The 13,652-nt window shown below is 42.4% G+C and overlaps 1 protein-coding gene across 2 annotated transcripts; it reads right to left on the bottom strand.

Moving 5' to 3' along the window:
- Window positions 1–4,007: 4,007 nt before the first annotated feature.
- mybphb (myosin binding protein Hb) lies at window positions 4,008–13,544 on the bottom strand. Of its 2 annotated transcripts, XM_023416174.2 has the most exons (13): window positions 13,216–13,544; window positions 11,896–11,964; window positions 11,556–11,690; window positions 10,669–10,836; window positions 7,644–7,732; window positions 7,344–7,539; window positions 7,120–7,259; window positions 6,838–6,997; window positions 6,465–6,601; window positions 5,438–5,624; window positions 5,236–5,289; window positions 4,468–4,499; window positions 4,008–4,379 (listed from the first exon to the last, which is right to left on the bottom strand). In XM_023416174.2, the coding sequence occupies exons 1-11, from the start codon at window positions 13,475–13,477 to the stop codon at window positions 5,258–5,260; spliced, it is 1,575 nt and encodes a 524-aa protein (XP_023271942.1). In that variant the 5' UTR covers window positions 13,478–13,544; the 3' UTR covers window positions 4,008–4,379; window positions 4,468–4,499; window positions 5,236–5,257. The 2 variants fall into 2 exon arrangements, with proteins under 2 accessions (XP_023271942.1, XP_023271943.1); XM_023416175.2 differs by lacking the exon at window positions 11,896–11,964.
- Window positions 13,545–13,652: the final 108 nt, after the last annotated feature.

The raw sequence follows: 13,652 nt of genomic DNA, 5'->3' as shown, positions 1-13,652 counted from the left end.
GGGGGGGGGGTTGGGGAGGGGGTTGCAAAAGCATTGGAATCGATGAGTGGTGAAAGGAGAGGTGAAGATGGTAACCAGCAGTCTGCAGTGGCTCTCACAGAGCCTGATTTTGGGTCCTTTGCCTCCCTGCTGCGGGAACTCTGCAGGAACCTCAGTGCAGTGAGGTGTGAGGACTAGAGAGGATACAAGGTGAGGGAGGAGGAGAGGAGAGGAGAGGAGAGGAGAGGAGAAGGGAAGGGTGGATGAGTGAGGGGGGGGGCTATTAGCGGTCTGCTTGGGCTGGTTTTGCTGCAGTATGGAGGCAGGCAGAACACAGATGGGAAGTTGTGTTTTTTTTCCCGTTTTTTTCCCCAGCAGCAGTAGATGTGAGGCTCCAGCAGACTCAGCAGCTGCAACATGAAAAGGCAACTAGTTCCTCCCTTCCTTGTTTATAGGCAGTTAACATGTAACTAGTGAATAATTTAAAAGAGCAGAAGGTGGGATGAGCTGCAGGAAGGACACAGATCACTGCTGCTGCCTCATCAAGGAGACATAGATCATAGAGTCGCCTAATTAAACAAAAAGTGTAAAAGTCAAGCAGAAGTCACGCTGTATGTTGTAGCAGGACATGCAAAGCATTTAATGTAGCATGATACTACATGCTGACAAACCAGTCAGTTCAACAACTTGACGTTTGACACCTTTTACGGCAATTTTTTTTTTGGATTATTTCCATCAGATGATACATAAGTAGAAAAAAAGATGTAATCAGTTCAGAAGTTAAACATACATGTTGGGTCCTTAAGTGGTATCTACTGTTGTTTTTAATTTCCTTCCCACTCAACAATTCAGCACCTCAGTTTTATTAAATTGACTTAATGAAGTCTCATTCTGCCATCTGAAATCAATAGACTACCTGACCACGTATAGTGGACGGCTGGAGAGCGCTGCATCACAATGCCACTGCAGGTCTCTCCAGGGAAATCCATACAATACATGCTTGTTCGTTAGAATCACAGTGTACTCCGGCCACTGTGAAGCAGCATGAAATATACAAAATCAAAGCTTGATTGATTTTTCAATATTTTCACAGGGAAGATTAGAAGGGACTAAGAATACCTTGAGGGACATTATATGATCCAAACACTCTTTAAAGCAGAACCTAAATGGTAAAAAAAAAATCAAAAATAAAACATGAGAAAGAATACCTTAAATCGTACAGCCTCACCACCTCAGACCACCTTAACTGCCCAAGTCTGAGGCAAATGAAAAGTGTGTTCAGACAGTCTATCCAACTGATTTAACGGGGCAACATTTGTTAATGAAAAGCAATGACAGGACAGTGGTGTGAGTGCCAGTTTCACCATTACACTTATTAAACCTTCTGGGAACGTTGCCAAAACCTCTGAAGCAAAGAGCAGCCGGGCTTCCTTCAAGGAGGACACACCATTTCATTGCCTTTGGCGTTACCCTTGACATAGCAGCAACCAGCCAGTGCTCGGTGCATTACCAACGATTAAAGCAACACCACCAGATGACTCAGAGATGCTGCATCACTAAAGCGCCCTGCCTTTTTATGAACTTTCCATATTGCTGTGCTTATTTGCTTCTATTTCCCCTAAAGGGGGTAGTCACAGAGAGAAAAGTTTTGATAGGATCCAATTATTCAGCCAGAGGATATTTTGTGATTGCCTTGTACTGGACTTGAGAGCAATAAATCATAACAGATGAAACAGAGGCACAGAGGTAATTCAGCATGGGGATTAGAAGTGGAAAATGTGCCTGAAGCGGCCGTGTAGGTCTGGTTTCATAAAGGTGAACCAGGGAGTCTAATGAGCCTCGAGCATAAAATGAAGAATGGAACAGTGAAGTAAGACAAACTACAGGAGTACAGCTATTGGCGCTGGGCGTCAGGCACAGCATTGCTTTGAGCCTAATGTGAATGCTGCATGTTATCATGCTCACGAAGGAAATGCTAACATTCTGCTGTTTATCATGTTCACCATCTTGGATTAGCGTGATAGTATGCTAACATTTGCTAATTAGCCGTAAACACAAACAGCTGAAGCTGATTGTAATGAGTTTTCAGGTATTTGGTCATAAACCAAAGTTTCAGACCACATTTTGTGTTTACACTTCATTCTGAGGCGGATGGAAAACAAGTGCACCAATAAAAAAAAAACAGCTTTCCTTAAAACTAAAAAGTAGAGTGGGTTTTTGAGCTTCTTAAAGCCAAGGGCAGCTGCAGGATCAGATGATGATTCTCTGTAGGTTCATCACTACTACACTGTCGCATCGTTTTTCACTTAAAAATATAAATCATAGCTGCTTTAAAAGATATGCTGCAGATTTGGCATCGTGGTCAAAATGCAGCTCTGGTGTTGCACAGCAACAACCATCTACCCACAATAACAAATTGATCAAAGTACAGAATAAGAGAAAAGACAAACTCTCACCTTAACAATCACCAAACTGACTAGTTAGGAACATGTAGTGTATGTGCAGTTTACATCATATGATTTCACAAATACTGACATTCAAATTTACAGTAAGAAATTGAATAGAATTACAGGATTCAAACAAATGAGGTACATTATTTTAGTATATTTCATATATGCACTTACATTATTCATCAGTGATTTTAAATTGGTTTTCATTGGAGGTTTGAAACCTTTTCGGTGCAAGACCTAAATTAGACAGGAAGTCTCTCGCTCCGTGACCCTATTGCAGCATGTCAGCATCCAGGGACCAACCAGAAGTAGGCCTTAGACCCATTATGGCTCCTAGCCCACGGGTTAAAGCTGCACTATGCAAATTGTGCAAGTAACTTAAAATGACAGAGAGAGGGAGTGTAATAAAGGATTGTAAATTAAACGGGCAGTTAACTGCGTTGATCTTTCTTGATCACTTAAGTGTAAGTCCTGTTTTTTTTTTACTTTAAGGCAGCAATTAATGAATGTAGTTAACATGCAGCATGGCTCTTTCTACCCTCCCATTTTCAGAGAGCCTGCAGATGTCATTTCTTCATTGTAACACTAGAGGACGCCACACTCAAAGAAACAGATGGTTTTTTTTTTAGCTCAAACCGCAGAGCTGTGTTACTCAATATGCATTAAACTTTTAACACTTTCTGTTATACAGAGGGTGTCTACTTTTCTTGTACAAGATCTGTCACTGGATTCCAGTTAATACACTCCCAGGATGATCCTGCGAGGGAGGGAGACATCAGTGTTTTCAATTGTTTTGAATTGAAATAATGACATTATTCCACTTACTAATTGCAATTAATTTTTTTTTCCATATTTAATTTTGATTTCAATTTCCCTCTTTCTAAGGTATAAAATAAAAACACATTTTGCCAGTTGAACCACTTCCTAAAATAACCTGAGTGAGACGGAGCACCAAAGCTAAATTTGTCAGCCTCTGTGTGAACCCATGTGTCTCTGTAACCTGGATATTTCTGGCATCCTGCCCCATATCACTATGCCAGTAACTCCAAGACCAAATAGCTACAAGATCAGTATTATAGAGTGGTATTATTATTATGGAAGTCCTGGCATACTGTGATGTACTCTTGGGTCCATATGAGCCAAATGAATAGTGCTGCTGTCTCCAGATTCTCACTGGTCTGCTGCCAAAAGGCCTTCATACATTCAGCAGCTGAGTGAAACTGTAGCAGAAGTAATTAAATCACTCTGCAGATACAGAAGCTTTCAGGCCAGATAGACCTATCAAAAAAAGAGTTTCTAAAGCAGCGTTTTAGCAGTTTTCCCTCTTTTTTTTAAAGTCTTGGTAAACTTTTATTTTGAAAAGATCATTTTAATTTGGCATTAATTGTAAGGAAGATAAGAATTTCTTAAGTAAATATAATGTATCACTCACTTATTAGAAACTTGTGAAGCACTTTGTTATCTATATTGAAAAGTATTTCTTTTATTATTATTATTATTATTATTGAGAATAAGCCTTTACTATATTTCTACTGCAGATTTCAATTTATAAAAGACACTGTATTGAAAAAACAAAACCAGAAATTAAATTATTTATTGATATAAACACGTAGATGTTACATGTAGATCTCCTATGAGGAACAGTAAATTCATGCTATGATTTTCTTGGCATTCACCTAGTTAGACTGACAAGATGATAAACTAGGGAGGTATAGTGTTTGACCATGTGATAATTTAGTTTAGTTTTACCATAGACAGTATCGTTGGGGAAATAGCTGATTGTGGACATGGATATGGACTTAATAATGTAGTGGAAAGGCGTAAAGCGACAACAATTGTTCATCATAACATCGGGTAACACTTGGCAAGAGGTCACAGGCAACAACCCTCGTGTAGTGTGGTCACCAGCCATATATACTGTACATGTTCTTCCAGGAATCCAGCACCTTCCTGTAGAGATAAAGAAATACTTTAAACTTTGAACTCTTGATTTATCATGGTGGAGGCCGGTTTTAGATTGGCTAAAAGTGTCACGCACCTTAGGCTGCAAAGGCCTCATTCCGTCTGCTCCTAATTTGGGATTGCAACAGATGAACAAATAACAGCAACAGGTGTTAAGAAAGAGTGAGAACTGCATTTGCAGAAATGACAGAGAGAATCACTTTAGAGAGAAAGAAAACTGAGCAAAGTTATATCTGCATTTTTAAAATTATAAATATATATATCAGAAATAAGTTTTATCCAGTAATTCAATTTTGAAGAAAAATGCAACATTACATTGATTAAAGCCTCAAAAACCTTTTAAGTGTTCTGCAAATAAAATGCTAATATCTCCGTGTCCTAAAGGAGGCTGCTGCTGCTGCTGCTGCTGCTGCTGAGTCATGGAAATGTGATTAAGTCTCCTAACCAAGTACATGAGGAGCCATAACAGATTTAATTTATGGGTGCTACCTCTTGGACTCTTTCAGTGGCAGAGGCCACCTTTTCCAAGTTTAGTGCCCTCCATGTATGGAAAGTAAGTCATGGGGAAGGCAGATGTCACCTCAGGACCCATATAGACCAACATATCCAATACATCCAGTTTAATTGTTCCACTTTTGTGGCATTCATTTCACAAGTAACCATGATTGCAAATTGCACAGCAAGTTAACATTTAACAATATAACTAGATTACAACTCAGCTGTGTTTATAAGGTTTGATTGAGGTTAACAAGGTTGATTCTAATTGGTTTTGACTTATACTCTGTGTGCGAAAATCAAGTACAATCAAGGACAATATTCATATACGATCCTGATGATTTCTGACCTGTGATTATGAGAATGTTGACCTATTTCTTATCTGCATCTGCAACCACTGGCTCTGTTCAACAGAAAGACAAGTTGTTAGTTTTCACAAGGTGAGCACTCAAATATTGGTAAAGCAAATGCTACAACTCTACAACTAAACACAATGTTTACACCCATAAATAGACGAAAGATCTTGATTCAGATTCAAGATCTTGACTTACGTTTGACCTCCAGTTTGCAGCTGACAGTTGCTTCTCCGTGATCATTCTTGGCTCTGCAGGAGTACACACCTCCGTCGAAGTTACCGGGCTTACGGATCTCCAGAGAGCAGATACCCTGGACGCAGATCTGCCTGAACTTGGGGTCGTCTCCAATGATCATCTGGTTCTTCATCCATTGAACCTTGGGCTGTAGAAAAACAGATTTTTATATTATGATTAAAACGTGATTTTTTAAAAACACTTTCCTCCAAGACAAGTAATTATATTAAAACATCTCATAAATAAACAAGCGCAAGTGTTGTTTCTATTTATGTTTGTGCCACTTGACAAGAGGAGCTCTGGTGATTGAAGTGGACACACAGCACACACCCAGTTTGGAAGTTTTTAATGGCTCTGACATGGTGAGGACCTCCTGGGGCCCCACAGGGAATGTTACACATGTGACCCTGCTTCCCAGCTGACCTGTAACCCTTATGGCCTCTTCCCCGCCTCCCCTGCGTCAAAAATCTAACCTTCTCATCAAGACCATCTATGTTACCGTCCTGTTGGCAACCCGGCGGGGTTATGATCCCAAAGAGGAGGTGAGAGGCTCAGACAGCAGGCTAACAGAAGCAGGTGAAGATCATCAGCATTGTCAGCTCAGAGCAAACACACCCACCCACAAAAACTCTTAATACAGCCAGGCACCACCGCATTATGATGACTAAGCTGCTGACAAGTTGTCTAGGCAAAGGTTTAGCCTGTTGGTACCACTGGTGTTACAGTCTAATCGAGCAAACATTGAATGCACGTTCAAAACATACCAATATGTTTTTAAACTGCACCTCTACCTTCCGCAGTGTTTGTGCTTACTGGGTTAAAACATGCAAAATCATCCGAGCGAACCCTAAACCTACACAGTTCTAGTGTCTTAGCCGCCAAAGTAAATGAGACAATATCTTGCTGCTACTGTTGGTTAAATTGGAAAAAGGGCGTGACGTGACATTGGTTCAGACACGAAGGAAGAAGGTAAATGTTGTTACTGTACTTTTGGTTGTCCCCTGACGGAGCAGAGCAGCTTGGTGCTGTAGCCGACAGTAGTGGCTCTGTCACTCAGGGAGGTGGTGAATTTGGGAGCCTCGGTGAAGTTGTGCTCCTGGTAATCAGGAGGCTTGTAATCAATACCTGCACAAAGGAAGAGAATTAACTACACAACTGCTACTGCACAGTCTAGCTGATATGCTGTAAATCGATAGGTTAAGCCTCGCCGATGAGGGGATTTCCTGAAAACCTTCTCCTGACGTCACAACAGTTCTCAGAATTAGTAAGTAAAGGACAGACAAATGAGACAACAGCTTCAGATGGGATGAATAAAGTGTTTACTTCACTGCTGTTGAATAGTAATAAAAGCTCAGAGGTACCTGTCTTCAGGATCTTGGCCTCCTCCTTTGTAATAGCGGCGTCCTCGCTCATTCCGCACTTGTTTTCAGAAAACACTCTGAACTTGTAGGTGTTGCCCATGATGAGGTCAGAGATGGTGGCATTCAGTCTATGGTAATGCTCCATCACAGTGAACCAGTCCTGTGAACACACACACACACACACACACACACACACACACACAAAGCAAAGACATGATGAATAAATCTACTGGAATCCTTCTATGAATAATCAACGTACATTTGTATTGTAATACGACTTACTCCGGTCTTTTTGTCGGCTTTCTGCACTGTGTAACCTGTGATGTCTGTGTTTCCGTTGTCCTTGGGTACGGTCCACTCCAGAGCAACATTGAAGCCCCAGGTATCTGCAATCTTCACAGAGGCAGGAGGTCCTGGCAGCTCTGTGAGCAAACAGCCACTGATTATAGTATCAAACACTTCACTTTTGAATTTCCTCACTCACGCAATATAAACATTTTGCTCACCAACAATTTGAAGGGTGAGTGAGGCCTTGTCTTCAAAGTCGTCCACCTTCACGCACATTTCGTAGACTCCGGAGTCGTCTCTCTCGGACGTACGGATGAACAGGATGCTGTCTCTGTCAGTGCTGCGGATGTTCACCCTCTTTGTGTCCAGAGGCTGTCCGTTCTTTGTCCAGGAGACCACCGGTTTGGGTTTACCCTTGGGAGAGGAGGGGCGTGTGGTGAGACAAATAAGTTTTACAGAGTTGAGCCTAGTTTTATCCATCGTGCACACACAGGAAGAAGCGGCCATATTCAGCTTACTGTGAAGGGGATGGTCAGGTTGATCTTGTCTCCAACGTGAGCGACGTATCTCTGCCTGAGGAAACGAGGCAGGCGAACCTTGGGGCGGTCTAGAGAGAAAAACACAGACTGAAGCAATCAGTGACTGTTATTACAGTAAGTCAGCATTTACACATCATTTACTGAGAGCCTTTTTTATGTTCTTTCATCTGCTGCTGCTTCCCCCGTCCGTCAGTGAAGGACAGAAACAGCCTGAACAGGATTTTTGGGATCTGTGTGAGTGAAACAAAAGGATTTCAGATCCTTTTGTGACCAACAAATCTTGAGGAAATCGATTAGCATGCTGAGCTGATCTAAGCCCATCTGAGTCAGGGACGTTTCACCGGTGCCATCAAGGTGTGTCTGTACTTTAACTGGTTAATGTTTTAATGTTACAGCAACAAAGGACTTTCTAAACATTATAATGAAGGTAAATAAAATGAGAAGTCGTATATAATACTGGAAGTCTAAGGACACTGGTGAGCCGTTTAAAGAGGTTATTGTTAGGTTTTCTCTGCTGATGAACGTGGTTTCTTGTCGGGAGCCGGTGGAACAGATTCGCCCACCGTCACGTTTACAAGACGAGAGGTTATCATTCGCCCTCTGAGCAGCGCTACGTCTTCAGGGCAGACCGGAGGCTACAGTGAGTCGCTATCGGAAAGTGACGAGACGGGCTGGCTGGTTAATGTGCTAATTTCAGCAGAAAGAGTTGACAATGGCGTTGCCTTCCACCGCCGGAGGAAAGTTAAGGAATGAAGTTTAATGCTGAACTCACAACGTTTCTTCTAGACTGGTAAGTAAATAGCTGTTAATGCTAACGTGAGCTATGCAGCAATAGCAGAAAGGAACATCTAAACATTTTAGTTTAAACCTGTAAATAAGTAATTAATCATGGATATTAACAATTATTAGAATATCACAGGCTATTACCGCTCTTGGTGGCTTAGTTAGTAAAGGTATGTTAGATGTAAAATCTTTCACAGACCCCAGCTCCCACCTTTACCTCCCTCCAAGCTAAAAATAACTCACTAAAATCATGAGGATAGTTAGCCACCGAGACGTTTCAAATGATATTTAAGCCTCACAAGTATCTTGCCGGGGCTCATTTGTAAAAGTGATTTGGTGAGAAGCACCACCTGCTGAGTCCAGCAGAGCAACATTTGTCAGGTCTCTAAATAAAGCAGACATCCTGTAGTATATCGCCTCTCCTCGTGACGCATTAGTCGGAGCTTCAGTTACTCCCACTCGCATCAGAATGCTTTAAAATCATGGATAAGTTCAGCAACATAGACATTACTGCCCTGCTATTTAACAGCAGGAAACTGTTAATATAAACTGCAACATAAATGATTTGGTGCCAAAGGAAAAGAAAACGGGATGAAGTAAAGTACGTCTGTATATCAGAATAAACATACTGCAGGTTAAGTGTCTTACCACTTCATGTGGACAGGATTAGGCTTAATGAACATTGTACCTGTAAAGTCTGTGGCATGTTTCAAAATAAACAGTGAATCTCTGGAAGTGTCATGAGATTTAGGTGTCACCTGAGAAGTTGGATCCAGACCCAGCAGCCCCAACACCCACCACCCCCTCTCTACTCAGAGACTGGACGCACTGGAATGTGCTCTCCACCCCCTCTACTCCCCCCACGCCCCCCCACCTGCTTGTCACCATCGATCTTGCAGAAAGGAGCCTGACGCTCCCCCCTCAGCATGAATCCTGGCAGGGATCACAATGCAATGCCAAACCTTCCACAGAAAAATCTGTGTTAATAGCAGGGACATCCCAGCTATTTTTCCAAAGCTTTGTGGTCATTTTGTCAGAAACATTTCACAAGTTCTTTCTATATGTGGACCGCCTGCTATGGTGAACACAAGCGGTGAACATGGACACGATTATTGAAATATTGCCAGTCCAGCAGGGATCAAGTTCCCTGTCCGACTCTCCATTACGCATAACGATGATTTGTGAGAGAGCCAAAGTAACGCAGCTCCTCCTTTTAAAGTCCTCGGGGTCCAGTCATTATTTTACCACAAATCACTTTACATATAATGTCTATGATTAACACTGTAAGCTGTACAGCGTTAGTAAAAACCACCCACTTAACAAGTGCGTAATTATCGCACTGTGCTCGGGTGGATCGGCGTTTCGACTCAAAGTGGAAACGAGTGAGAAGACCATAGTTTTATACCGTTAACACTGCAGGTATGTGCCAACAGGACACGGACAGCTGAAGGAAAACATTGCTGAGCTGTTTCCCTTTGACTCCTGCACTTTACAACCCCCCCCCATTCCATTAATAAATTGCTCTGTAAAGCTTAAGCCCAGACACTGTGTCAAATGGTGTGTCCCATATTTGTTTTCGCATATTTTACAGATGGATTAATCTGATCATGAGAAAAAGTTCAATCACTCAGTTTGTTAAGTGTTTCCTTTCCTTCTTGAACTGTAGATATTAAAACATCTATTTTACATTACAATTAGACCTGTCTGGATTTGATTATAACTTTCGTCATGTGGGAGTTAAGACCAGCTCGTGTTGTGCCTGACGCCCACATTTTAGCTGCTAAATTTAAAAGAATTTACAGAGAAAATGGCCAAATAATGACTTTTACAGCCTGATGTGTCACTTATCTGTGTATCAGTACACATTTTTATGCAGTATTAGTAGCTTTTAATTTGTGTTTCAGTGCCTCGTGTTGTATATAGAACAAAAGGCTTTGAAGTCTGTACTGCACATATTTAGCATTTTAAATGTTCTCACTTTTCTCCTCTTCTTTTTTATGTTTTTTTTTATCAACGACTCATTTGCAAAGTCTTTTTTCAATCATTCCTGTGCATGTCGATAGGTTATTCATCTATATGATGCATCTGTTCTTATCCTTCATTTTATTGCGATTGAGTGAGAGAACAACCGAGTAAGTGGTTCATTTATTCTGCAGAAAATACACTTTACTATATGTTCTGTTCTGAGCTAAAATGTATCTTTGTGAACACTTCTTCTTACCAGCGACCTCCTTCACCAGGACAGCCTCGGGGAGGGTGACGGGGGGGCTGCGGCCGCCGGCGTTCACAGCCACCACGCGGATCTTCAGACGGTCACCTGTGGTCTGGTTCTTGATGATGTAGCGGCAGGACTTCTGCAGATCCTCGTTAACTGCTTTCCAGTCCTCAGCTGCACGGGAAAATTATACATAATGAAGACAGACTGGCGGGGTTTATAAAGCTGTTGTTTATCTCTTCATTAAAGGATAAATAACAGTGATTTAAGTGTGAAGGATGTGCAAACGGCAGGCAGAATGAGAGGAATTTTCTCTGATTCACAAGAGACTTGAGAATTAACAAATTACTAGACTAAGCGCTGCTCGCTTTGCAGCTTTGTGATGAAAATAATGACTATATTTGACATAAATTTCTTGTATTAGACATGAAATTGCTGTTCCGTGGGTAAACGGCGTGCCCTGGCTGCTAAATCAAGCCAACATTGAACTGCTGCTGATATTAGCTTAGGGCTGTAAGTCTAAAAGCAGGACCTCCAGCGAGACCACAGCAGCTCCTGAAATGCCTCTTTCCTTGTAGGGAGAAGTAAGGTAGCTCATGATATAACTCTGCGAGTGACACTTCAGGGACAGCTGCAACTGATATGGCTGACCCACATTAAAACAGCAATTTAACATGTTATATGGGTGTATTTAAAATTCACCTCAACATATAGCAGTCGTACTGCATAACGATACTTAATATAAAAACCTAAAATAGGCTTTTGAAATAAAAGTTTTGAAAAATAATTAAAAAGGTCAGCTGGCATTTTTGTCACAGTGTATTAATAATCTAACCCCATCCGTGCACGAGCCAGTGTGCGGTGCACCTGGTCCAAAGCAGAGCAGGGCTTACTTCCATCCTTGCAGACTTCAATGGTGTATCCATCCAGACCGGACAGGCCGATGGTCTCTGGCTGGCTCCAGATGATGGTAACTGAGGTGTCGTTCTTGTCCTCAATGAACATATCCAGAGGAGCGCTTGTGGGCTCTGCAGATGCCGTGACAACATAAAATTATTCAACTGGCAATGACAGGTGGTAGAAATGCACCCAAATCATACAGAAATCGGTTCAAAGCTGGAGGTCACAAGATGGTGCAGTTCTTTAACGTAACGCTGTAATTACGAAAGAACAAATGATGAAAGGAGAATCACGTCACACTGAAGTGAAGTTTTCCTTTAAATGAAGGGTTACCTTTGGGTGGAGGAGGTGGAGGTGTGGGTGCTTTAGGCTCTTCTGGTGCAGGCGCCTCACCACCTTCAGCTAATGTTAAATAAGCATTTGCATTATTATTGGTAGCATGTGATGAGCAGAGCGATACAGCAGCAATAAATATAATCTACATGTTTACTTCACAGCTCTCTGTCTCCTTTACTGGGAGGTCAAATGATTTACAATGATCACAGGCTGTTTATCCAATTCGTTTCCAATGATAAATCCAAATATTCAGTTAAGAGAGAGAAGAGAACAGGAACATGTTCTGTTTTTGCAGTTGCTTCAGAGTCAGCAGCAGGAGCAGTTTCCTCTGTGGCTGCAGCTATTACTAAACATGAGGTTTTAATAATTAGTGCATTAAGCAGATAAGACGTGTTCTAACAGATGATAATGTGTGTTCAAAGTGTTATAAAGAAGTCAGTTAGTGTTTCTAAGAGTTTGTAGGTTCATATAAGATCTGACACGGCTCATGAGTCCTACCACCAGCAGCGGCGGCACCTGGTGATTCCTCTGCAGCAGGTGCAGCAGCTGATATTAGAGGTTAGAAGATATGCGTATATACATACATACAACATTTTGTAAATATTTCATATTATTTTCAAAATAGGGGGTTAAGTCTATCAAGATAAAAAGGAAAAGTTAAAATGAGCAGAAATGAGTGAGTTAGGTGGTAAAAAGAGAGACAGTGGCTGAGCAGAGGCTTCATCAACTGGAGCAGCTGATGAGGATGTTAGATGAGAAATGAATGAATCCTGTTCACTGAAGATGGTGTTAAATATTAGAAATTAGAAATAAAGTTGAACAGGTGTCGTTCATATGAGCTATACATTATTCTGTAATGTGAGCACAGCAAATCAGTGAAGTTTTTTCTCAACTCATTTAGATATTTGGGTTTGTTAATGTTTGCTTGTGAGGCGTGGATCTTTCACTGCGGTAGCACAATGAAGGCAGAGCGTCCTTGAACCGCGTCAGTGACTTTAAGTGACTTTTAGAAATGAGGCAGTCAAAAGCTGTAAGAGTCCAAGCAGGTGGAGTGTGCAGTAAGTGACCATGCAGGTTCCGTTTTGTCTACATGGCTACATCTTCTTACCCACAGCACCTTCACAATGAGCGCGCACAAGCGCACGTGCGTAAAGGTTACCGCGTGCTTAACATGAACTGAACCGACTACTTAGGCTTCGGAAATTGTTGAACAAAGTATCCAGCGTTCACCCACCGCGACTAGACTAAGAAAATAGAGGTGGGGTGTACGCTTGTATGACCGACGGCAACTCAAGGCTCACACGCCGCTGCGCCTACCATCTGGGGGTGGAGGGGTGGGGGCTTTGGGCTCCTCAGCTGGCGGGGCAGCAGCGGCATCCTCGGCAGGTGCAGCCTCGCCCTCAGCGGGGGCTGGGGCGCCCTCGGCAGGAGCGGCCTCGGCGGGGGCGGCCTCGGCAGGAGCGGGTTCGGGAGCCACCTCTGGGGCCGGTTCGGGAGCGGGCTCAGGGGCCTTCTCCTCCTCCTTCTTGGCTGGTTCTTTCTTAGCCGCCTTCTTGATTGGGGCAGGCTTGGACGGCATGATGGAGGTTGCAGCTAATTCCCAACGCGGTTAAGTCCTTAACAATGTATCCAATGCCATCGTTCCTGTGGGGGCGGCAGGGTTATATAGAGCTGGGCAGGTTCAAGCACCGCCCACCGTGAATTACATGTAACAGATACTGGGCACCATGTATGACTCAGACCGCTATGTCTAT

Source organism: Seriola lalandi, unplaced genomic scaffold (genome assembly GCF_002814215.2).
Source record: "Seriola lalandi dorsalis isolate HSWRI2012SDOR001 ecotype SW California unplaced genomic scaffold, Sedor1 jcf7180002054561, whole genome shotgun sequence".
NCBI lineage: Eukaryota > Metazoa > Chordata > Actinopteri > Carangiformes > Carangidae > Seriola > Seriola lalandi.
Note: the sequence above shows the minus strand (reverse complement) of the source record. Positions and strands in the feature narration are given on the sequence as shown.

Coding starts and splice junctions, on each gene's coding strand:
- mybphb (XM_023416174.2), bottom strand. CDS start 13,477: ATGCCGTCCAAGCCTGCCCCAATCAAGAAGGCGGCTAAGAAAGAACCA. Junction 10,837..11,555: donor TGAAGTCTGCAAGGATGGAA/GTAAGCCCTGCT, acceptor TTTCCCGTGCAG/CTGAGGACTGGAAAGCAGTT. Junction 6,602..6,837: donor GGCCAAGATCCTGAAGACAG/GTACCTCTGAGC, acceptor TCCTTTGTGCAG/GTATTGATTACAAGCCTCCT.